We start from the raw sequence: 27,035 nt of genomic DNA on the forward strand, positions 1-27,035 counted from the left end.
TGATGTGTCGTAACACCAAGGCAAATTTACCCTAAACTCTTGTGCAGCCCCCCTCAAGTCACACTTACCTGGTGACATGTCGACACATGACCAAACATGTAACTAGACATATGCCAAAGCAGCTTTCCTCCATTGTGTTATATACCTCTCTGTCAAGTAGTTGTCTCAAAAGGGGTTACTGATATCACTCATAGGAAAACTACTTATGCCTAACTTAAAGAATCAAAATCATTTTTTAATTTAAACATAATCATCAGTGGACTAAAACTAGGATGAATGATTTCCAAATTACTAAAGAAAGAAGGAACAACATAAGGAAGATTTTAAGCAATTGTCGTGAAATACAAGTTTTTTTTATTGTAAAGGAGCATAAACAATATACACTGTGAAAGAAAATAAACAATAAAAGATTTTTAAAAGACACTGAATGTGATGCCATATAAAAGGTAAAAGGAAATATTTACTAGAGATTTGAAATATATCATAAAACCACAATTATCAAAACAATGGCTGCCTCTCACTAAAATGAATATACAAATCAGTGAAATAGAAATGGAAGTCCAGAAATAAACCTAAGCATTTAAAATTTATTTTATGGAAAGGGTGACATCTGAAATTAGAAAGGAAAGGGATGACAATCAATAAGATGTAGGAACCACTTACTACCAATTTGGAAAAAATAAAAAAAATAGATAACCAATAAGAACCTACTGTATAGCTCAGGGAACTCTACTCAATGATCTGTGGTGACCTAAATGGGAAGGAAATCCCCAAAAGAGGGGATATATGTGTATGTATAGCTGATTCACTTTGCTGTACAGTAGAAATTAACACAACATTGTAAAGCAACTATACTCCAACAAAAATTATGTTACACTGAAATGCCTAATGAAGTAAAATTATTTAAACTTCTGAAATTTAAAGTAGGGAAAATTTCAAATACATGTTAAATAATATAAAAACACTCAAGGATCCACCACTAAGATGAAGCAGATGTTAATATTTGGTCATCCTTTAGATTCTGCTTTCTTTTATTGATTTTGATAAATAGAACATTATAGGTACAGTTTTCCCTCTTACTTTACTTTCTCCCAGAAGTAGCCACCATCCTGAAATTAATGGGTATAATTCCCATTTATGAGTTTATACCTCTGTTGTACATGTATGTATTACAATAAAATATGCTCTATGCTTGCCTTATATAATGCTTATCTTTTCACTAAACATAGTTCTGGAGGTCTATCTGTGTTGATAAATGTAGCTCTGGTTCATCCATTTTAAGTGATAAGTATTATTCCATTGCAGTTATGAACCATAATTTATCCATTCTCATTCTGAGTTAAGTGGTTTTAGTTGTTTGTTTTACTATTAAAAAGGAATAGTACTACAATGAACATTGTCATATATATCTCCTTGTGTAATATATAAAAATTGTTTTAGGAGAACACATAGAAGTGGAATTGCTGTATCATAGATTATAAGCATCTTTATCTTTACTTTATTGTCAAGTTACCCTCAAAGAAGCTATTCTATTTTACATGCTCACCAGTGGTGTTAAAAAAAAAGTCACTCTTTCTTACATAATTCCCAACACTTGGTATTTTCAGATTTACTATTTTTTTTTGCCAATATGAGGGTAAGAAATGTATTTCATTATTTTCTTAACTTATGTTTCCTCTATTACCACTGGGGAGATCATGTTTTTTTGTATTTTTAGGCCATTTGTTTCTTCTTCTGTTACTTGTCTAATTATATCCTTGGACTATTTTCTATTGGGTAGTTGGTCTTTTAAATTTTTATTTATAAGAGTTCTTTATAGGTTTATGTATTAAACCTTTTCCATTATAAGCATTACACACATGACTTCTTCAATCATTGTCTTGTTTTTTCATTTATTTATGGTATATTTTAACATAAAATATACCACATTTTTGTATAGCAGTCAAATATATTTTGTAAGGCAGTCAAATATATTTATTTTTTCCTCAGGGCTTATGCTTCTGATGCTTTGTCTAAAAAGTCCTTACACATCCTGAGTCCATAAAATAATCTACTATATTTCAGTTTATACTTTATTTTTCCTTAATGCATTTAGAATTTATTTGTGTATTTGGTATGAGGTAGGGATCTAACTTTATGTTTTTTCCATATGGATGACCCATTGATCCATTCATTGATTATTCAACTTTTCAATCTCATCTGTAATGTTATCTCTGATATATATTGAGTCTGTTCCTAGGCCCTCTGCTTTGATCCATTAAGTCTATCTCTATAGATTTGTAGCAATGTTAAGTCACATTGTTTTAATGTCTATAACTTCATAGTAAATCTTCTTATCTGATAAGGCTGTCTTTGCTATTTTTTACCCTCTGTATTCCCATAGAATTAAAAAATATATATACAATTTTTAAAGGTTACAGTCCATCCTTGTAGCCTATCTTATACTCGGTACTTTATACCTCCCCTCTCACTCCCCCATCCCTATAATGCCCCTCCCCTGCTCCCCACTGGTAACCACTAGTTTGTTTTCTATATCTGTGAGATTGCTTCTTTTTTGTATTCACTAGTTTGCTGTATTTTTTAGATTCCACTTATAAGTGATATTATACAGTATTGTCTTTCTCTGTCTGACTTATTTCACTTAGCATAATGCCTTCCAAGTCTATCTATGTTGCCGCGAATGGCAAAATTTCATTCTTTTATGGCTGAGTAGTATTCCATTGTGTGTGTGTGTGTGTGTGTGTGTGAGTATACATACGTATGCCACATCTTCTTTATCCATTCGTCTGTTGATGGACACTTAGGTTGCTTGCATATCTTGACAATTTTAAATAATGCTGCTATGAACGTTGGAGTGCATGTATCATTTTGAATTAGTGGGGTTTTTTGTTGTTTTTTTTCAAATATATACCAGGAGCAGAATTGCTGGACCATACGGTAGTTCATTTTTTAGAAACCTCCATACTGTTTTCCACAGTGACTGCACCAATTTACATTCCCACCAACAGTGTACGATGGTTCCCTTTACTCCATATCCTCACCAACATTTGCTGTTTGTGTTCTTTTGGATGATAGCCATTCTGACAGGTGTGAGGTGATATCTCATTGTGGTTCTGATTTGTATTTCCCTGATGATTAGTGATGTTTTCCATCTTTTCATGTGCCTCTTGGCCATCTGCATTTCCTCTTTGGAAAAATGTCTATTTACTTCCTCTGCCTATTTTTCAATCGGGTTGTTTGTTTTTTTGATGTTGAGTTGTATGAGCTGTATATATATATATGTTGGATATTAATCCCTTATTGGTCATATCATTTGCAAATATCTTCTCCCATTTTTTGCCCTCTGCACTCCCATATAAATTTTACAATCAACTTATCAATTTTAAACACACACACACACATACACATACACACACACATACACATGCCCCACAGCCACATCTGCTGGGATTTTAGCCAATTACATTGATTAATAATGAATCATCAATCTATGAATATAATAGATTAGTCTATTTAGTAAGCATCTTTGATTTGCCTCAATAATATTTCAGAATTTTCTGTGTAGAGATCTTGTATTTTTGTTGCAATATGATTTTGTATCATTTCTTATAATGATATTTTTGACACTATCATAATTGGTATCACTTTTAAATTCTATTTTATAATTGTTCATAGCTAGTATATATACAATTAATTTTTTAATATTGACTTTGTGTCAATGAATCCTAATAATTAGTAGGTTCTTTGGGGGTATTCTGCATACATAATCATGTTGGCTATGTAGATAATAAAAGTTTAATTTTTCCTTTCCAACTCTTCTCCTTTTATTCACTTTTACTGCCTTATTGCAGTGGCTAAAAATGTCAGTGCAAGGTTGAATAGGAGTGTCAGTAGCAGGCATTATTTTCTTGTTCCCAAATTCAATGGAAATGCTTTAAAGTTTTCATGATTAAGTATGATGTTGCTGTTGGTTTCTTCAGTCCTTTTTCCTTCTTGTAGATGTCCTTTATAAGATTAAGGTCTTTTTATTTTCCTTGTGATTTATTTTATTTTATTTATTTTTTTATTGAAGTAGAGTTGAGATATAATAGCGTTATATTTCATCAAATGCTTTATTTTCACATTTGAGAGAAACTTCCTTAACCTATAAATATGGTATATTATAAGGATTAATTTTAGAATTTTAATACAACCTTGCATTCCTAGAGTAAATTAACTGTGATTTAGTGCTCCCTGCCACTGTATTTAATTTGATAATTTTTTGTTTAGTTGTTTGGGAAGGAGATGTTCCTGAAACATCCCTTTCACATTTCATTATCAAGTTTATGTGCATCACATAACAAGTTGGAAAATGTTCCCTCACTTTCAGTCATCTGGAATAATTTATGTAAGATTGGTGTTTTGGTTTCCTTAAATGTTTGGAAGACTTCACCAGTGAAGCTTTCTGGGCCTGGCATTTTCTTTGTAAGTTTTTAATAGTATATTCAATTACCTTCATAAGTTTAATAGAATAATCAGATTTTATGTGTCTTCTATCAGTTTTGATAAGGTATGTTTTTGCTTTTCTAGAATTTGCCCTTTTCCTCTAAATTTTCAACTTCATTGGAAAATGCCTTTTTGCTATAATATGTTTTCTTGTCTTTTTAATGTTTGTGGTGGTGTTTCCTTTTTTTATTCCTGATATGAGTAAATTGTGCTCTATCTATATTTTTCTTATTATCAGTCCACTGTTTTATAGGTTCATTGTGGATATTCATATGTTCTTGAATCCCTAACCTTCTTGGAATCTCTATTTATCCTAAAGGTTTCCTTCAGTTTCTCTTTCTTTTAATGTGTAAATAATCATATCATCTGTGCATAACTTTTTTTATCCTCATATTTTTTACAACCATTTCTAATTTTATTGCACTAGAACTTTCAGCATGATGTTGAATAGAAATAACAGTAGCAGCATCCGTATGGTTTCCTGACTTTAAAAGGAGGATTTCTCATATTTCACATTAAGTAGGATTGCTATAAATTATTTATTTATTTATTTTTTATACAGCAGATTCTTATCAGTCGTCCATTTTATACACATCAGTGTATACATGTCAATCCCAATCTTCCAATTCATCACAACACAACACAACCCCCTGCTGCTTTCCCCGCTTGGCATCCATAAGTTTGTTTTCTACATCTGTGTCTCACTTTATGCCCTGCAAACCAGTTCATCTGTACCATTTATCTAGGTTCCATATATATGTGTTAATATACGATATTTGTTTTTCTCTTTCTGACTTACTTCACTCTGTATGACACTCTCTAGATCTATCCATGTCTCTACAAATGACCCAATTTCATTCCTTTCTATGGCTGAGTAATATTCCATTGTATATATGTGCCACATCTTCTTTATCCATTCGTCTGTTGATGGGCACTTAGGTTGTTTCCACAGCCTGGCTATTGTAAATAGTGCTGAAATGAATATTAGGGTGCATGTGTCTTTTTGAATTATAGTTTTCTGTGGGCATATGCCCAGTAGTGGAATTGCTGGGTCATATGGTAATTATATTTTTAGTTTTTTAAGGAACCTCCATACTGTTCTCCATAGTGGCTGTATCAATTTATATTCCCCCCAACAGTGCAAAAGTGTTCCCTTTTCTCCACACCCTCTCCAGCATTAGATGTTTGTAGATTTTCTGATGATGCCCATTCTAACTGGTGTGAGATGATACCTCATTGCAGTTTTGACTTGCATTTCTCTAATAATTAGTGATGTTGAGCAGCTTTTCATGTGCTTCTGGGCCATCTGTATGTAATCTTGGGAGAAATGTCTATTTAGGTCTTCTGCCCATATTTGGATTGGGTTGTTTGTTTCTTTTAATATTGAGCTGCATGAGCTGTTTATATATTTTGGAGATTAATCCTTTGTCTGTTGATTCATTTGCAAATATTTTCTCCCATTCTGAGGGTTGTCTTTTCATCTTGTTTATGTTTTCCTTTGCTGTGCAAAAGATTTTAAGTTACATTAGGCCCCACTTTTTTTTTCCATTACTCTAGGAGACAGATCAAAAAAGATCTTGCTGTGATTTATGTCAAAGAGTGTAATTCGTATGTTTTCCTCTAGGAGTTTTATAGTGTCTGGTCTTACATTTCGGTCTCTAATCCATTTTGAGTTTATTTTTGTGTATGGTGTTAGGGAGTGTTCTAATTTCATTCTTTTACATGTAGCTGTCCAGTTTTCCCAGCACCACTTATTGAAAAGACTGTCTTTTCTCCATTGTATATCCTTGCCTCCTTTGTCATAGATTAGTTGACCATAGGTGTATGGGTTTACCTCTGGGCTTTCTATCTTGTTCCATCGATCTATATTTCTGTTATTGTGCCAGTACCATATTGTCTTGATTACTGTAGCTTCATAGTATAATCTGAAGTCAGGGAGTCTGATTCCTCCAGCTCTGCTTTTTTCCCTCAAGGCTGCTTTGGCTATTCGAGGTCTTTTGTGTCTCCATACAAATTTTAAGATATTTTGACCTAGTTCTGTGAAAAATGCCATTGGTAATTTGATAGGGATTGCATTGAATCTGTAGTTTGCTTTGGGTAGTATAGTCATTTTCACAATATTGATCCTTCCAATCCAAGAAAATGGTGTATCTCTCCATCTGTTGGTATCAACTCTAATTTCTTTCATCACTGTCTTATACTTTTCTGCATACAGGTCTTTGGTCTCCCTAGGTAGGTTTGTTCCTAGGTATTTTATTCTTTTTGTTGCAGTGGTAAATGGGAGTGTATCCTTAATTTCTCTTTCAGATTTTTCATCATTAGTGTATAGGAATGCAAGAGATTTCTGTGCACTAGTTTTGTATCCTGCAACATTACCAAATTCATTAGTTAGCTCTAGTAGTTTTCTGGTGGCATCTTTAGGATTCTCTATGTATAGTATCATGTCATCTGCAAACAGTGAGAGTTAATTCTTCTTTTCCAATTTGTATTCCTTTTTATTCTTTTTCTTCTCTGTTTGCCATGGCTAGAACTTCCAAAATTATGTTGAACAATAGTGGTGATAGTGGACATCCTTGTCTTGTTCCTGATCTTAGAGGAAATGCTTTCAGTTTTTCACCATTGAGAATGATTTTGGCTGTGTGTTTGTCATACATAGCCTTTATTATGTTGAGGTAGGTTCCCTCGATGCCCACTTTCTAGAGAGTTTTTATCACAAATGGGTGTTGAATTTTGTCAAAAGATTTTTCTGCATCTATTGAGATGATCATATGGTTTTTCTTCTTCAATTTTTAATATGGTGTATCACATTGATTGATTTGCATATATTGAAGAATCCTTGCATCCCTGGGATAAATCCCACTTGATCATGCTGTATGACCCTTTTAATGTGTTGTTGGATTCTGTTTGCTAGTATTTTGTTGAGGATTTTTGCATCTAGATTCATCAGTGACATTGGTCTGTAAATTTCTTTTGTTGTAGTATCTTTGTCTAGTTTTAGTATCAGGGCGATGGTGGCCTCATAGAATGAGTATGGGAGTGTTCCTTCCTCTGCAATTTTTTGGAAGAGGTTGAGAAGGATGGGTGATAGTAGCTCTTCTCTAAATGTTCAATAGAATTCACCTATGAAGCCATCTGGTCCTGGGCTTTTGTTTGTTGGAAGATTTTTCTTTTTTCTGTTTTTTTTTTTTGCAGTACGCGGGTCTCTCACTGTTGTGGTCTCTCCCGTTGCGCAGCACAGGCTCCAGATGCACAGGCTCAGTGGCCATGGCTCACAGCCCTAGTTGCTCCATGGCATGTGGGATCTTCCCGGACCGGGACACGAACCCGTGTCCCCTGCATCATCAGGCGGACTCTCAACCACTGCGCCACCAGTGAAGCCCTGTTGGAAGATTTTTAATCACAGTTTCAATTTCATTACTTGTGATTGGTCTGTTCATATTTTCTATTTCTTCCTGGTTCAGTCTCAGAAGTTTATATCTTTCTAAGAGTTTGTCCATTTCTTCCAAGTTGTCCATTTTATTGGCATAGAGCTGCTTGCAGTAGTCTCTTAGGATGCTTTGTATTTCTGCGTGTCTGTTGTGACTTCTCCTTTTTCATTTCTAATTTTATTGATTTGAGTCCTCTCCCTCTTTTTCTTGATGAATCTGGCTAATGGTTTATCAATTTTGCTTATCTTCTCAAAAAACCAGCTTTTAGTTTTATTCATGTTTGCTTTTGTTTTCTTTGTTTCTATTTCATTTATTTCTGCTCTGATCTTTATGATTTCTTTCCTTCTGCTCACTGTGGGTTCTGTTTGTTCTTCTTTCTCTAGTTCCTTTATGTGTACGGTTAGATTGTTTATTTGAGATTTTTCTTGTTTCTTGAGGTAGGCTTGTATTGCTATAAACTTCCCTCTTAGAACTGCTTTTGCTGCATCTCATAGGTTTTGGATCATCATGTTTTTGTTGTCATTTGTCTCTAGGTATTTTTTGATTTCCTCTTTGATTTCTTCAGTGATCTCTTGGCTATTTAGTAACGTATTGTTTAGCCTCCATGTGTTTGTCTTTTTTACGTTTTTTTCCCTGTAATTCATTTCTAATCTCATAGCACTGTGGTCAGAAAAGATGCTTGATATGATTTCAGTTATCTTAAATTTACTGAGGCTTGATTTGTGACCCAAGTTGTGATCTATCCTGGAAAATGTTCCATGCACACTTGAGAAGAAAGTGTAATCTGCTGTTTTTTGATCGAATGTCCTATAAATATCAATTAAATCTATCTGTTCTATTGTGTCATTGAAAGCTTGTGTTTCCTTATTAATTTTCTGTTTTGAAGATCTGTCCATTGGTGTAAGTGTGCTGTTAAAGTCCCACACTGTTATTGCGTTACTGTCAAGTTCCTCTTTTATAGCTGTTAGCAGTTGCCTTATGTATTGAGGTGCTCCTATTTTGGGTGCATATATATTTATAATTGTGATATCTTCTTCCTGGATTGATCCCTTGATCATTATGTAGTGTCCTTCCTTGTCTATTGTAACATCCTTTATTTTAAAGTCTATTTTATCTGATATGAATAATGCTACTCCAGGTTTCATTTGATTTCCATGGAATATCTTTTTCCATCCCCTCACTTTCAGTCTGTATGTATCCCTTGGTCTGACCTGGTTCTGTTGTATATAGCATATATATGGCTCTTTTTTCATATCCATTCATCAAGCCTGTGTCTTTTGGTTGCAGCATTTAATCCATTCACGTTTAAGATAATTATCAATATGTATGTTCCTATTACCATTTTCTCAATTGTTTTGGGTTTGTTTTTGTAGGTCCTTTTCTTCTCTTGTGTTTCCCACTTAGAGAAGTTCCTTTAGTGTTTGTTATAGAGCTGGTTTGGTGATGCTGAATTCTCTTAGCTTTTGCTTGTCTGTAAAGCTTTTGATTTCTCTATTGAATCTGAATGAGATCCTTGCCAGGTAGAGTAACCTTGGTTGTAGATTCTTCACTTTCATCACTTTAAGCATATCATGCCACTCCCTTCAGGTCTGTAGAGTTTCTGCTGAGAAATCAGCTGTTAACCTTATGGGAATTCCCTTTTATGTTATTTGTCATTTTTCCCTTGCTGCTTTCAATAATTTTTCTTTGTCTTTAATTTTTGCCAATTTGATTACTATGCATCTCGGCCTGTTTCTCCTTGTGTTTATCCTATATGGGACTCTCTGCATTTCCTGGACTTGGCTGGCTACTTCCTTTCACATATTAGGGAAGTTTTTGACTATAATCTCTTCAAAGATTTTCCCGGTCCTTTATCTCTCTCTTCTCCTTCTGGGACCCCTATAATGGAAATGTTGTTGTTTATTATGTTATCCCAGAGGTCCCTTAGGCTGTCTTCATTTCTTTTCATTCTTTTTTCTTTATTCTGTTCTGCAGCAGTGAATTCCACCATTCTGTCCTCCAGGTCACTTATCCATTCTTCTGCCTCTGGTTTTCTGCTATTGATTCCTTCTAGTGTATTTTTCATTTCAGTTATTTATTGTTCATCTCTGTTTTTTTTGTTGTTGTTCTTTAATTCTTCTAGGTCTTTGTTAAACATTTCTTGCATCTTCTTGATCTTTGCCTCCATTCTTTTTCCGAGGTCCTAGATCATCTTCACTATCATTATTCTGGATTCTTTTTCTGGAAGGTTGCCTATTTGCACTTCATTTAGTTTTTTTTTTCTGGGGTTTTATCTTGTTCCTTCATCTGCTACATAGCCCTCTGCCTTTTCGTCTTGTCTATCTTTCTGTGAATGTGGCTCTTGTTCCACAGGCTGAGGATTGTAGTTCTTCTTGCCTCTGTATAGATTTTTATTAGATATGTTGTATAAGATAAAGGAAGTTATTTTCTATTTACAGCTTGCAAACATTTTTTAAATACTTTTTATGAATGGCTGTTGAATTTTATTAGATAGTTTTACTATATCTATTTGTTGATAATTCAGTATTTCTCACTTAATCTATTAATATGATAAGTTACCTTATATCTCTTTTTAATGTGGAATAGTCCTTCCATTCCTAGGGTCCATCTTACTTTGTATTGCTATACTATTTTGTGTGTGTGTGTGTGTGTGTGTGTGTTTGTATGTCTGTGTTTGTATAAATTTACTGCTGGATTTAAATTGGTAATATTTTATTAAAAGTTTTCATTCAATGGTTATAACTGATGTAGGTCTATATGTTTCCATTCTCCAGTTGTCCTTGCCTGTTCTTGCTTCAAATTTATTATAGCCTCATAAAATGTGTTGTGTAGCTTTTTGTCTTTTTCTTTTATTTAACTTAACTTTAATATTTATGAAAATAAAATACATTTATGTTATTTTAAAAGTCAAATGCTACTGTAAATGCCAAAAATAAAATATCTCTTTACTTTTGCCACAGTTTTTGATTCCTGCTTCTTAAAACAAGAATCAGCAAACTTCTTTATTTTTTATTTTTTAATTAATTTTTATTGGAGTATAGTTACTTTGCAATGCTGTCTTACCTTCTACTGCACAGCAAAATGTATCAGCCATATATATACATATATCCCCTCCCTTTTGGATTTCCCTCCCATTTAGGATGCCAGAGTGCATTAAGTAGAATTCCCTGTTCTACACAGTATGTTCCCCTCAGGTGTCTATTTTATACATAGTATCAATAGTGTATATGTGTCAGTCCCAATCTCCCAATTCCTCCCACCCCACCCCTTTCCCCCTTGGTATCCATACAGTTGTTCTCTACGTGTGTGTTTCTATTTCTGCCTTGTAAATAAGGTCATGTATACCATTTTTCTATATTCCACATATATGCATTAATATACTATATTTGTTTTCCATTTCTGACTTACTTCACCCTGTATGACAGTCGCTAGGTCCATCCACATCTCTACAAATGACCCAATTTCATTCCTTTTCATGGCCGAGTAATATTCCATAGTATATATGTGCCACATCTTCTTTTTCCATTCATCTGTTGATGGACACTTAGGTTGCTTCCATATCCTGGCTATTGTAAATAGAGATTAAGTGAACACTGTGGTACATGACTCTTTTTGAATTATGGTTTTCTCAGGGCATATGCCCAGTAGTCAGATTGCTGGGTTGTATGGTAGTTCTATTTTTAGTTTTTTAAGGAACCTCCATACTGTTCTCCATAGTGGCTGTATCCACTTACATTCCCACCAACAGTGCAAGAGAGTTCCCTTTTCTCCACACCCTGTCCAACATTTATTGTTTGTAGATTTTTTGATGATGGCCATTCTGACTTGTGTGACGTGATACCTCATTGTAGTTTTGATTTGCATTTCTCTAATGATGAATGATGTTGAGCATCCTTTCATGTGTTTGTTGACAATCTGTATATCTTCTTTGGAGAAATGTCTATTTAGGTCTTCTGCCCATTTTTGGATTGCATTGTTTGTTTGTTTTTTATATTGAGCTGCATGAGCTGCTTGTAAATGTTGGAGATTAATCCTTTGTCAGTTGCTTCATTTGCAAATATTTTCTTCCATTCTGAGGGCTGTCTTTTCATCTTGTTTATGGTTTCCTTTGCTGTGCAAAAGATTTTAAGTTTCATAAGGTCCCATTTGTTTATTTTTTATTTTATTTCCATTTCTCTAGGTGGTGGGTCAAAAAGGATCTTGCTGTGATTTATGTCATAGACTGTTCTGCCTATGTTTTCCTCTAAGAATTTTATAGTGTCTGGCCTTACATTGATGTCTTTAATCCATTTTGAGTTTATTTTTGTGTATGGTGTTATGCAGTGTTCTAATTTCATTCTTTTACATGTAGCTGTCTAGTTTTCCCAGCATTAGTTTTCAAAGAGGCTGCCTTTTCTCCATTGTATACTGTTGCCTCCTTTATCTAAAATGAGGTGACCATATGTGCATGGGTTTATCTCTGGGCTTTTTCTCCTATTCCATTGCTGTATATTTCTGTTTGTGTGCCAGTACTATACTGTCTTGATTACAGTAGCTTTGTAGCATAGTCTGAAGCTCAGGAGACTGATTCCTCCTGCTCTGTTTTTCTTTCTCAAGATTGCTTTGGCTATTCGGGGTCTTTTTTGTTTCCATACAAATTGTGAATTTTTTTGTTCTAGTTCTGTGAAAAATGCCATTTGTAGTTTGACAGGGATTGCATTGAATCTGTAGATTGCTTTGTGTAGTATAGTCATGTTCACAATGTTGATTCTTCCCATCCAAGAACATGGTATATCTCTCCATCTGTTTGTGTCATCTTTAATTTCTTTCATTAGTGTCTTATAGTTTTCTTCATACAGGTCTTATGTCTCCTTAGGTAGGATTACTGCTAGCTGTTTTATTCTTTTTGTTGCAGTGGTAAATGAGAGTGTTTCCTTAATTTCTCTTTCATATTTTTCATCATTAATGTATAGGAATGCAAGCAATTTCTGTGCATTAGTTTTGTATCCTGCTACTTTACCAAATTCATTGATTAGCTCTAGTAGTTTTCTGGTAACATCTTTAGGATTCTCTATGTATAGTATCATGTCATCTGCAAACAGTGAGAGTTCAATTCTTCTTTTCTAATTTGGATTCCTTTTATTTCTTTTTCTCCTCTGATTGCTCTGGGTAAAACTTCCAAAACTATGTTGAATAACAGTGCTAAGAGTGGACAACCTTGTCTTTTTCCTGATCTTAGTGAAATGATTTCATTTCTTAACCATAGAGAACGATATTGGCTGTGGGTTTTTCACATATGGCCTTTATTATGTTGAGTTAAGTTCCCTCTATGCCTACTTTCTAGAGGGCTTTTATCATAAATGGGTGTTGAATCTTGTCAGAAGCTTTTTCTGCATCTACTGAGATGGTCATATATTTCTTCTCCTTCAGTTTGTTAATATGGTGTATCACATTGTTTGATTTGTGTATGTTGGGGAATCCTTGCATTCCTGGGATAAACCCCACTTGATTACAATGTATGATCCTTTTAATGTGCTGTTGGATTCTGTTTGCTAGTATTTTGTTGAGGATTTTTGCATCTATGTTCATGAGTGATATTGGCCTGTAGTTTTCTTTCTTTGTGACATCTTTGTCTTGTTTTGGTATCAGGGTGATGGTGGTCTCATAGAATGAGTTTGGGAGTGTTCCTTCCTCTACTATATTTTGGAAGAGTTTGAGAAGGATAGGTGGTAGCACTTCTCTAAATGTTTGATAGAATTTGCCTGTGAAGCCATCTGTTCCTGGGCTTTTGTTTGTTGGAAGATTTTTAAACACAGTTTCAATTTCAGTGCTTGTGATTGGTCTGTTTATATGTTCTATTTCTTCCTGGTTCAGTCTCAGAAGTTTGTGCTTTTCTAAGAATTTGTCCATTTCTTCTAAGTTGTACATTTGATTGGCATAATGTTGCTTGTAGTAATCTCTCATGATCCTTTGTATTTTTGCAGTGTCAGTTGTTGCTTCTCCTTTTTCATTTCTAATTCTATTGATTTGAGTCTTCTCCCTTTTTTTCTTGATGAGTCTGGCTAATGGTTTATCAAATTTGTTTATCTTCTCAAAAAAAATCTTTTAATTTTATTGATCTTTCCTATCATTTCCTTCATTTCTTTTTCACACTTTCTTTTCCAATCTTTATTCTTTTCTAGTGTATGCATATAAGACTAAAATTTAATTTCTCTGTTTAATGTTTTTACTTTATGACACATGCTCTGATATGTAGTGGTGAATTAATCATCCAGTTTCAAATACTTTCTACTCTTCATCATTATTTCTTCTTTGATACATGAAAAATTAAGAATATATATAAAATTTCAAAATGTTGAGAGTTTTTTGTCAACTTTTTGTAAAAGATATATGATTTTATGACTCGAAAGTGAGCGGTTGTGTTTAGAAGAGTATTAATTCTCTGTTATTTGTTGAGATTTGTCTTGTGACCATATGTACAAGCTTAATCTTTTACAACTATCCTTCATCTACTTGAGAAAAGTTTGTTCCCTAATCGTGTATGTGGGAAACATTGTAGGTTTTAATAAGTGATCTTTTAATGGAGCTTATCAAATTGGAAGGTTACAATTTTCTACATCCTTCAGAATATTTGGTTTTCTCCACTATCAGTTACTGAGATTAATCATTGTAGATTAGTCAATTTTTACTTGGGGTTTTGTCAATTTTTGTTTTATATATTTTAATGCTCTTATTAGGTGCATACATATTTAAAGTTGTTATATCTTCCTGTAGAATATTTGGTTTTATGTGGTGATTATATCCTTAACCTTACTTTGTTTTTACTTCAGTCTGTTTTGTCTGATACTGCTGTAACTCAAATTGCTTTCCTTTAGTGAATATTTTCATGTTATATTTTTTCTACCCTTTCACTTTCGAATTTTTTGTGCCATTATGTTTTATGCATGTCTCTGGGAAAGATTATAAGTGTAGAGTTTTTTCCTAATCTGTTTTTTAACAAAGAGATGTGTCAATTTCTAATATCTGTGATTATTGATATTTGGAATTATTTCTACTATCTTATTTTGAGCTTTCAATAAGTAATGTTATTCTTTGCTTTTTATCCCCTATCCTATCTTCTATAATATTTATCATGTTTTCTGTATTATCTTCTTTTTACTCATTTGGAATTTATAAATCCTGTTTCTATTATTGTATTGACTACTCTTGAATTGCCACATTCTTATTTTATAACAAAGTTTTAAGTTAATTATCTTCCCTGTCCTCCTGTGGAATCATACAAAGACCTTAGAATACTTTAAGTCTGATCTTGCCTCTCTCCTCTTCACCACTGTCCCAAACACATCTGCTTTATTGACCAGTGTTTTGGTGCAAACTTTTTAACACTCCTAAAATTTAATACCATTATAATAATAGTTTTATTCATTCAGTTCTTATTTAGATTTACTTGTTTCTCTGCTCATTGTTGTTTCTTGCCATTCTTACCTTTTATGTTCAATTTATTTCATCCTCTGAAATTCATGTTTTAGTAGCTCCTTCACTGAGAATATGAAGCCGCTAAACATCTTAAGCTTTGTTTGTCTGAAAATTTATCATACCTTCATTCTCGGACAATGTTATTCCATTATTTTCTGGTCTCTCATGTTGCTGGTGTTAAGTTTGCATAAGTCTAACTTCTGTTTCTTTGTAGGTAATTTTTGTTTTCTCTGATTTACTATCAAAACATGCTGTTCATTTTTGTTGTTTTGTAATTTCACTATGATGTGCCTATATCTAGATTTTTAAAAAATCCTGCTTTGGATGGACTTGTGATTCCTAAATCTGAATATTCATGTCTTTCTTCAATTCTGGAATATATTCAGCCTTTTCTGTGTAGATTTTGCCCCTCCCAGTTTCTCTTGTCTCTCTTTCTAGAACTCTTATCAGATGTATATTTTTATTTATTTCCCCTCTGTCCCTTTTTGTATTTTCTCTCTTTATAAGTCTCTCTGTTGAATTTTGGAAATTTCATCCATTCTGCAACTTAACCTGTCTACTGAATTTTTTAGTTTAATTACTTTTTTTGTAATTTCTAAAGGCTCTCTTTAACGTTTTCAAGACTATTTCTGGTGTTTTAAATGTTTTATTGTGCTTTGTTCTGTTCTCATGTGTTTGAAACATTCTTTTAACTTTTTAATCATTTAAAAAAATGCTTTCTTTATAGTTCACCATATAGTTTTATGACCTGAGGTCCTTTGTGGTCTGATTCAGTTATCTATTTCTCTGCTGGTTCTCACTTTTAGTGTGTATTGTTTTCTTGTATGTTTTATAAATTTATATGAAAATTTGACCTCTTTAGGACTTCATTATGGAAATTCTGTGTGCTCGGACTGAAAATGTGTGCATTCAAAGTGATTTTTTTTTCTTGTTTTGACCAGGTTCCCAGGGTTATCTTTCTGTAACTAAATTTATTGTAAATGCTTTACCTGGGTTCTTAAAACCAAGCAGGTAATGTAAATTCCAACCCAAACCTCAAAATGTCTGGCCCATGTTTTAAAATTACTTTTTCTTTCCCAAATCTATGAATAGATAGGCATGCATCTTTGTTATCCCCCATTGCTAGTGAATGATTTATTTCTATACCACAGTTCCACTAATACCATATCATTGTGAGGGTCCTAAATTTGTGAAGGCATCTCATGTCAGATATCCTGCCTCATGCAGATTCAAGGCCTCGTTTGCTATCCTTGCATAGATGTTAGAAATCTAATTGCTTAGATACCAAGACCAGTGACCTACCTTCTGCACCTCTATTTTTCTGGCATCTATGGATTTCTTTTTATTTATTAGGAGTTCTTCATGTAAATAATGTTCTTAAATATCCTGTAATTTCTAGGAGTTTGCGAAAGATTATCCAGAGCAGTATTTTCCAACCTTTTTCACACCCAGGCATATAGAGAAAATAATATGTGTACACTTAGGGAAGATGATATCTATGCTGAATTTTGGAATACCTGGGGAATGTTTGGAGGATGACCATATGAAGCTTGGTGAAAAAAAATTAACACATAATTTTTAAATGAAACAAAAAATATATACAGAGGATATCAAATGCTAAAATTTTTTTAATCTTCAAATTTTTAATTGAAACACTTGAGTTTTTGTCCATGAACATTACATTTTTATATGAGGTTTTGACTTCTGAAATGGATATATGCAATTCCTGATCAAGAGTTTTCAATGATGATCTATTCAAAGTCTTAAGAGTCAGCCATTAAAGAGAAACTGTTCACACAATAAAATGATAAAATTTTTAAACTGTTCAAATATTTAAACCATATGAAATTATGTTAAAGTATCTAACAGTTCTCCTTTTTTTATTCATAATTGAACTGTTGAAATTTCTTGTGAAAAACAAGTGATGTTAAAATCTAACCAAACTTTCAATACTACAATGATTTAAGATAATGGGACTTCCCTGGTGGTGCAGTGGTTGGGAGTCCACCTACCGATGCAGGGGACATGGGTTCGTGCCCTGGTCTGGGAGAATCCCACATGCCACAGAGAGGCTGGGCCCACGAGCCATGACCGCTGAGCCTGCGCGTCTGGAGCCTGTTCTCTGCAACGGGAGGGGCCACAACAGTGAGAGGCCCGCATACCACACACACACAAAAAAAAGATAATGAAACATTTTAGAATAATGATGACCCTCTAATTTGCAGAATGTGCATGCCTATTTAGAATAGTCCTTGGGACTAACTTGGACACCATTAAGTAGGAAATTTACTCCTGACTGGACAGAATTATTGGATATATGGGAAGACAGAGAATCAAGGCTGCTGTCTGGGACTGCATGCAGGCTTCTCATTACACCCTCAGCAACACTGGACCACTCCTTGGCCTACACCTGGAACGGAGCTCTTGTACTCCTCCATAGCACCACGACCCCCTTACTAAGGATGGGCAGAGCTCCAGACCTCACACATGGCTACCTTGAGAGCTTGTGCTACAGGTCACCATTTGCAAAGTTTCAATATAGAGCATCATATTACTGAAACAAGAAGCCTGGATTAAAATTTTAAATAGAGAAAAGAGAGAAAAATAAATAATGGAAGGAAGGCAGGAAGGCAGGAAGGCAGGAAGGCAGGAAGACAGGAAGGAAGGAAGGAAGGAAGGAAGGAAGCTGTAAAGAACTAAAAGATCCAGTTTCATTGAAGATAAGGGGGAAAATCTCAATAAATAGTGAATACCTATTCTTATCCAGATGCAATGTGACAGGTGATTACTTATGTAATCTCACAGATTTTTATAACAACTTTGTTAGGATGGTATTATCATCTGAATTCCAGATTGATTTTTAAATCAATATCAAAAAAGAGTAATCATCTTGCCTAAGCTCACAGAACCAATGGGGAACTGGATTTCAGTCTCAGGTGTATCTATCTGGAAAGTCAATGATCTTATTCTCTTGAGTCAGTAGACTTGGTTCAAATTCTAGCTCTACTATTAACTATTATGTAATTTTAATTTACTTAATCTCAATACCACTTGTCTTATCCATAAATAAGAGGTAATAAATAGTTCCTGTCTCAAAAAGTTCATTATCCTCAAAACAAGTGAGATAATGCATCAGATATCAGCTTGCGGTGAGGTCCAGGCATCTCTAGTATTTAAAAGCTATCCAGGTGATTCTAATACACAAAACACTGACACTATGGGTGCTTAACTTAGAATTTGGTGCATAGAAAGTCTCAGAAGTTGCCATTTTATAGTTGTTGCTGTTACCATTACCTCATGGTTACACTTTCATCTGATGTATTTTGAGTAAATAACTGACAAATAACTAGAAAATATGGAAAGCCAAGATTTCCTGCACTGCTGACTTCTAAATACCTTTGATTCTCACAACCACATGCTGCCTTACTAAGTAAGCTAGAAAACATTTTAAAAAATGCACAGGTGGAGAATAATAAAAGACTGTGTTCAAGAATTCTCTGGCAGTCCAGTGGTTAGGACTCTGCACTTTCACTGCCAGGGTCTGGGTTGGATCCCTGGTTGGGAAACTAAGAACTAAGATCCTGCAAGATGTACAACCAAAGGGGAAAAAAAAGGCATGCTTATTGTCCAGACACTTAAGATTTAAGTCCTAGCTCTACCAGTTAATAGTTCTGGGATCGGGGGGTGGGGGGTTAGCCAGGTAGCCTTTATTAGATTCAATTTCCTCATGTCTAAAATTGGGCTAAAATAACTTTTGTTTATGGATAGAGAAGCTAAATAATATAGCATATTTTAAACACCTGAGAAAATTTCTGGCATGTATTAGGATATGAATGATCAATAAATATTCTACTTTTTAATTTCTTTATTCCAACTTCACATATGCACATTATTTCTGTATTAGATTTCCCCCTGCATTTAGCATTAGTCTAGATCCTGAAAGTGCACCATGGCTTCCAGGTTCACTGGAGATGGATCTGACACCTGGAATCTCAGAAGTAAAAAGGGGGATTAAGCCCTGTGAGGTTCAAAGGCCATTTGTCCCCTTGCTATTGATTTTCTTAAAACAGACAGTAGCCAAGACCCTGGCAGAAGTAATTGAACTGACAACAGGCAGGTCCAAGTTATTAATAATGGAATAGTCTTGGACATTCTTGGTGACTTAATTTAATGACTGAAAGGAGTTCTGAAACTGAAATGCCTGGAGATGGGGTCAATGGCTAGGTCTCTGAGGAGAAAGGGAAACATGAGTTATTCCTAAGAATTTATTTCATAGAACAAATCATTTTATGGTAGTCCAAAATATGAGGCCAGAGGAAATGATTTTGATTTTCTATTTTTATAGGAAAATGAAATTTTAACGGCTTGAAAAATTGCCACTATATTTATATTTATTTTTGCCCTTATTTTGGAAAACAGACTTGGTTAGATTTATGGCATTTGAACCTTAGTGAGTAACTCAAGGGTAGAGATCTTGGATATCTTAACTTTTTTATCCCTTGGGTTCAAATATCAATTCTCCATCTTTTAATTGCATGGCTCAAGACAAGTTAGTTAATATCTCTGAACCTCAGTTTCCACATCTGTAAAATGGAGATGTTAATATTTTTATTATAATATTAAGAGAATATTTTTTAAAAATTAAGTGTATAAAACTTCTGGCACTTGACATAAATACCTCACACAATAAACATTTTTTCAATGAAATAATACATGAACTTTGATGCTTCTGTCTTCCACTGCCTCTGGATAGAAAAGCCAGCCTATGGTTAACCTCTTGCAAGCTTTTCATTTTCTCTGACTATTCAGGCTGCCCTTGCCCTGAACATCATCCTCTCTCCTTTGGACTATTTCAGTGGTCATCTAATGTCTTTTAACCCCAGTTCTCTTTTCTTTCCCAATCTCTCCTCCCCACTTGTGACAAAGCTGTTTATTAAAACAAAGACCTGATATCTTTTAAATATACTACCCTTCTGGAAGGGTTTTAGTCATCTAAAACATTCCACTCCCCCAATTTTAAAAGTGGGAACCAGAGAGGGAAGGAGCTCACCCAAGTGTCTGTGCTCTTATAAATTGATACTGAGATTAGGGTTGAGCTCAGTACTCCTGGCCCCTAGAAAAAGATAACAAAGGGGGAGCAGACATATATCCTTTAGTTCTAATCAAAGGGGTGCTGAGCAGTTACAAAATTTTTAGTTTCAATTTTGCACTAAGTTGTTATCTTTAGTTTTGTTGAACTTCAAACGCACTACTGTTACTATAATTATAATATTATTCATTTCCATGGAAATTCTAGGTGAGCCTAGAGAGAGGGCACAATTAATAATGATAACTAAAACTTATATAGCTTTCACTATGCACCAAGCATGGTTCCAAACACTGTACATTTATTAAATTATTTAATTCACATCAGTAATTCTAGGTGCCATTATTATCCCAATTTTTCAGATGAGGAAACCGAGGCACAGAAAGATTTAGTAGCTTGGCAAAGTCACGCATTGAGAGTGGTAGAGTGGGATTAAAACTCAGGCTTCCAGGTTCTAGAGTCTGTGTTCTTAACTACTATGTTAAGCTAGCAGATAAGCTAGCAGAAACACATTGAATTTCTGTGAACGCCATTTATCCTCACTATGTGGGTAGTTAGTCCATATGGTTTCCTATAACCCTGCTTATTACTTCCAGTCCTAATTATCAGGAAGTGACAACTTGAATAGCATAGTCTTCTGATAAACTTTTCCCTCTTTCTTTTTCAGAGAGTCATTTTCAACATCGTTAACTTCAGCAAAACTAAAAGTCTTTATAGAGATGGGATGGCCCCTATGGTGAAATCTACCAGCAGACCAAAATGGTAAGTGACCCACAGAATGGGACCTCCTTCTGACTGGGGAATTTGACCCAGGGCTCAAGTTTATCTGCTCTATGGCTAGGGCTTAGTCTCACTGGCACTAAGAAGAGTTAGATGAGTTTCTGGATGGCCATTATCTGGGCTCTAGCTACTGCTCTTTGAGAATGTTGGAATAGAAAACATGGTCCCATGTTTGGAGTCACTAACATTCTATTATGCAGGAAAGTACAGTCTGTTATTTGATAAACTCCCTGTTCTGTTTGCTTTTTATCATGATATATTTGGAAGCATAATTAAGTTGATGCCGTTCCTTTCTTTTCTAACCTGGGCATACATATTGTACAGTAACCTAGGAGGACATCAGGAGCTACAGTTTAGAAGATATCCCTTGGTTTGCTTGTTTGTTGTGGTGTTCTGTATAGATGTTATGTGAGTTTTTTGGATGTTAAAGTTCTATTTGTCCCCTTGCTATAGTGTGGATGAAGACAGTTGTATAGGATTACTTAATGATAGTAATGATGATGATGATGATAATGATGTTAATAATAACTACTGTCACTTACTGAGAGAGCCCGCTCTTTGGCAGATGTTTAATATTTGCTGTTACTAGTCTCACAAAATTTTTGCAAGGGAGATTTTAAATACCCCTATATTACAGATGAAGAAATTGAGGCTAAGGTAGGTTAAGTACTTTCTCATGACCATAGATAGTACGGGGAGGAGCGTGTGTTATTGTTATTATCCCACACTGACATTCAAACCAATTAATTTCTTCATCCATTCATTCATGTATTCATTCAACATTGATTGCACCAAAATGAGGGTCTTTAAAGACAGAAACCAGGTGTTATTCATCTGTCACACAGTAGATGTTAAGTGAATGCTTTTGAATTGAACTGAATTCATGATGAGAATTTACATGTAAAGTGCCTGGCACTTGCTTAGTGCTCAATAAATGTCATCAATTATTGATAGTATTATGTAGAATACTATACAAATTCCAGGAATTGTTAATATTATTCTAGCTTTGATACCTGTTCAAATATTAATGACTAGTGAGAAGATCATCTCCAAGTACCTATATTTATAGAAAGCTAGCAATTCATAAATATTGAATTGTGCTTTTATGTAGAAAAGATACTTGGCAATTTTCTATAAATACTGGGCTGAGAAGCTCAGGTTTGTAAAAGTGTAGGCATTTGATGATGATAGTGAAAACTCCTTATTAAAAGATAAAAATATCTTCCTGGGCCTGTTTTTCACTCTACTAAATCAAGTTAACTATACTGCTGTTCCTCAGTTTCCTTTTGACATTGGGATCTGAACAAGGGGTAGGCCTTTGCTTTGAGTCTCTGAATTCGGCCTGAGTGGATAATAGGTGCTTCAAACCTTGTCAACAAAGGATATCACTGTTGATCTGCTCACAAGGGCCTTAAAATAACATTGTACTTCTTTTACCAGGCTCTGTGTTGGGATCTTACATAACAGCAATAATCATCATTCGGTTTCCTCAAGTGTTCAGTTCTGGAGTCTTCTCTTTTTGTGTGCTTTTGAAAATCCTTTTGCCTTAATTATTTCATTTTGTTTTGTTTTGTTTCTCATGGAGTACCGTTTGGGTCCTCTCTGTCAGGGCTCTTGACAAGCTTTTGAAATTTTAATGAGTCCTTTTATTTATATTATAATGCCTTAGAATTAAGTTAGCATTCTTATCCAATGTTGGTGGGCTCTCAGCAGCCTCTGTTATCCAGTCACTGGGATTCTCTAATCGTCTAAAAAGAGTTTAAAGTTTCAGAACCAAGTTTGTTGTACTTGAAGCCAATAAGGCACAAGGTACCAGAGTAAATCAAGTCGTTGATATGTCTAATCTCCCCTGTTTTTTTGCTTTACCATAACCTGACTTTGGATGGAAAGCTTTTTACCTTCCTTCACACTCCCTTTTCCTCAAGCAAGACATTTGGATATTTATTTACTTGATAGGACTTTATTGAGCACCTTAATGTGCTATGCACTATAGATATTAGGCATATACAGGATGGATGTGACAGAAACGATCTGTTCCCAAAGAGAACTTTCATTTTAGAATTTTATTCACTGATCTCTGCAGGCCATAATTGTTACCCTTCTTTCTACTGGTTTGTTCTGAAGATCCTTTGTGTCCCTTTGGTGCTTTCTGCCTAGGACTTTCTTCCATTCCTTTGTTCATTCCCAGTATGAGAACCTATCTTCCAGTAATCATCATCCTAAATGTACCCAGGGTACCATAAGAAGTGATATGACTGTTTAGCTCTCAGATTATTAGATTTTACTGGTCCTATGGAGTTCCACAATTTAGAATTCTAAACAGTGTCCTGACTCAAGGCTGACAAATGCTATACAGATCTCATGTCTTCTCTAGTGTCTTCCTAATTCTAGTTTTCCCAATACCAGGGCAACTACCATAATAAAAGGAGAAATAGTGGATACTTTTCTTGTCTAGGGGGCTTTACCTACTTTAATTACAAATAGGCCTTGGAAATATTCTTACCTCATGACAAACATTAAAAGCCCTAAATTTCCTGGATGAAATATATACCAAATTGGGAAAATAAACGTTCTTCACATTTTCAAGGTGAAATAAACATTCGTCTTCACCTGTCATAGAGGGCTGTAACTGATTCCAAGCAAAGATGCCTTCAGGACTTAGCATGGGTCGGGTAATCAATTAGTTGTAGAAAGCAAACAAGCAAAAGAAGCAACTAAGAGACCATTATGCAAATAAATATATGGCCACTCAAGGCTCTTCTGCCTTGAGGAGATAAAATCAGCATACCTAGCAGCAAAGTGGAGAAACTGAAAGATTCAGAAGTTTTCTGCCTATTTTAGTTCATTCTAATTCTGTTTACATATTAGACTTATAGGGTTGTTGGGACTCTGTAGCATGAAGTTTTTTCAACAATAACTGATTAATATTTTTTAATATTGTCAAAGGCTGAAATTTCTATGTGCTAGACACTGTTGGAAACCAGCATTACAAAACAGCCGATATTTGTATCACCTATGCAGAAATTAAACCTAGGATATTTACACAGCTAGTAAGTGGTAGCATTAGCTAGAGACCTCAGGACTCCACCTTTACTGTTCCTCCCATATTCCATGCATGGAAAGGGTAGAGAAGGGTGCACAAAGAAGCAGGGTGTAGCATGCAGCTGTGTGGCCTTTGGTAGATCTGAAACTTCTCTGATTGATTTGTCCATTGTAGTAGATTGAGGAGATTGGACTAAATCTAAGATGTAGCTTTCATGTAACACATTGTTATTGAGCATCTAACTTTATGCTAGGTACTGGGGTGATAAATATGAATATGACCTGGATTATATCTTTAAAATTTTATTTTTTAGGGGTTTAAATGAAACAGAAACATAAATAGGCACAATGTAAGGAGCATTGTACTAAAGACCACTAGGGAGGTATATAAAATGTGCTGTGGATTAGAGATGAAGAAAATAATACTATTAGGACTTGGGGAGAAAGGAAGAAGCTTCTGGGGCAGGTGGTATTTCAGCTAGATCTTGAGGAAATTGGACAAGAACAAAATTAAGGAAATGGGATTCCAAATGCAAGATATAACTTGATGAGCCATGATACCTCTTTTATGAGCCTCAGTTTCCTCACTGTAAAAAGTGCATAATAATACTTTCTTACAGAGTTGTTATGATAAATAAATGTGAAATGGATGTGTAAATACTTTTTAAAGCCTCAAGGATCTTATTAATTCAATAAATTTATTTTCTTCTGTCTCACCCAAGACTGACTGAATGAGTGTTATTCCTTCTTTCCTTCCCTTTCTCCTTCCTTCCTTTATTCTTTTATTCCTTCCTTAAGCTTGTCAATAAATGTTAAGTAGTTACAATGGACCAGGAATTATGTAAGGTATTGGAATAAAACAAGAGAAATATGATTACTGTTCTCATAGAGCTCATAGTCTACAGGGCTAGACATTAAATATGTAACTTTTGATAAATGAGATAACTGCTAAAACAGGGGGTAATTCAGCATGCATGGAAACTATTCAGCATGCTATATAGCACTTAAGACTTAGACTGCTTCAAGGACAAGAGACCTTCCTTAAGAATGTTATTTATGCTGAGAGCTGCAAGATGAATAAAAGTTACATCATAGTGGGTGGAGGTATGTGTGAAGTGATAGAACGTGTTTGAGGCCAAGAGTTGAAACAGAACATTACATCTTTGATGAACAAAGAAAGGCCAATGTGATTGGAGCATGAAATTCTAAGGAGAAAGTCTGGAGAGGTAGGTGTGAGTGAAACTGAGGTGAGACTTGTAAACGGAGATAAAGAGTTGGACTTGATTCTGAGGGCAATGTAAAGAAATTGAAGGGATTAACAAAGAGCAGGACATGATTGGCACTTTAGAAAGATTAGTCTTGTTTCTGAATAGAGAATATCTTGGAGAGGAAGACAGTTGTTTAGAGATTTTTTGCAATACCTTAAGCCAATGATGGATTAGAGTGGTAACAGTAGTGATGAAAACAAGTGGATGGATTTGAGGGTTAACAGAAGTTGAATAAACTTGTCTGTGATTGACAAGCTGTGGCGGGTAAAATAAGGTGGGTGTGGGGGGGTCCTGCATGACTCCCAAGTTTTCTGGAATAGGCAACAGAAGGGATGGTGGTGCCATTTACTGAAGATAGGGGCCATGGGACAAGAGACAATTTTGTCAGATTTGGTTGGATAGGGGATATGATGAGCTTAGCCTTGGAATCATTTAGCTAGAAGTGCCTGGGAGATATCTAAGCAGAGATGTCAAGTAAGCAATAGGGTATATTGATAAGCAACTCAAGACATGAATATGGAGGTGCAGATTTAGAAGTCATAAGCCTGTAGATGATAACCAGAACAGTGGGAACAGATGTGATCCCTCAGGGAGGTCATATGTACTGAAAAGAGATGATTAGGACAGGGCTCTGAGAAATCCCCATTTAAAGGTCAGGAAGAGGATGAGAAGCACAAAAGAAGATGAGAGGGACCGGCCAGAGAGTAGGAAAAAAACCAAGAAACTGTGGTGTCATCAAACCGAGGAGACAAAAAGAAGGAGTGGCTAACACTGCCAACTGCTAATGAGGGGTCAAAGATAGTTAAGGTTTTAAATGCTCAATGTCTGTAGTGATATGGAGGTTGTTAGAGACTTTGGTGAGTATACTTTTAGTGATGTGGTGAGAGTTCAAGCCAGACTGTGTGAGTTGGGGGATAGAGAAAGTGTGAAGAAATGGAGACCATAATTATGGACAGTTCTTTCAAAAGTTTGGCTACAAAAATGGAGGAAAGAGATACAAGCCCATGAGATAGACAGCAAGTAAACAAACGGTTAAAATATTCTTTTGAATTAAATGCAGTGATAGAGTTATGTACAAATAAGCAATAGATCTATATTCTCTATTCTTAACATAATGATAATTTTAGCTTTATTCTTGTCAAAAAATGTCTAAAATTTTGAAATTAATGATTTTTTCCTGAAATAATGGTGCTTTACTCTATTGTTACAAAATAATATTTCTGAAAAATTACAAATTCATGAATTAATAATTTGTAAAACAAATATGTCATATACTTAAAATGAAATTACATCCTCTTGCCCACCCCCCATATACCTATCCTCTTTCCCTGCTTTATTTTTCTATGTAGGACTTATTTCCATCTAAGAAACTATAATGTATGATTTATTTTATTAGTGACCTCTCCCTCTATTAGAAAGTAAACACCATGAGGATAGCAGTTTTTGTCATTTTAAAAATTCATTTCTGGGCCTTCCCTGGTGGTCCAGTGG

At 34.7% G+C, this 27,035-nt stretch overlaps 1 protein-coding gene across 1 annotated transcript in view; it reads left to right on the top strand.

Moving 5' to 3' along the window:
- AGBL4 (AGBL carboxypeptidase 4) overlaps positions 1 to 27,035 on the top strand; it is a gene marked incomplete at both ends in the record, with an annotated part of 1,399,565 nt that overhangs the window by 643,048 nt on the left and 729,482 nt on the right. The window contains one exon of the mRNA XM_081220343.1: positions 21,122 to 21,216. Within this exon, the coding sequence (XP_081076469.1) occupies positions 21,122 to 21,216 (95 nt within the window). The remainder of the gene's footprint in view (positions 1 to 21,121; positions 21,217 to 27,035) is intronic.

Source organism: Mesoplodon bidens (genome assembly GCF_964165515.1).
Source record: "Mesoplodon bidens genome assembly, chromosome: 2".
Classification (NCBI taxonomy): Eukaryota; Metazoa; Chordata; class Mammalia; order Artiodactyla; family Ziphiidae; genus Mesoplodon; species Mesoplodon bidens.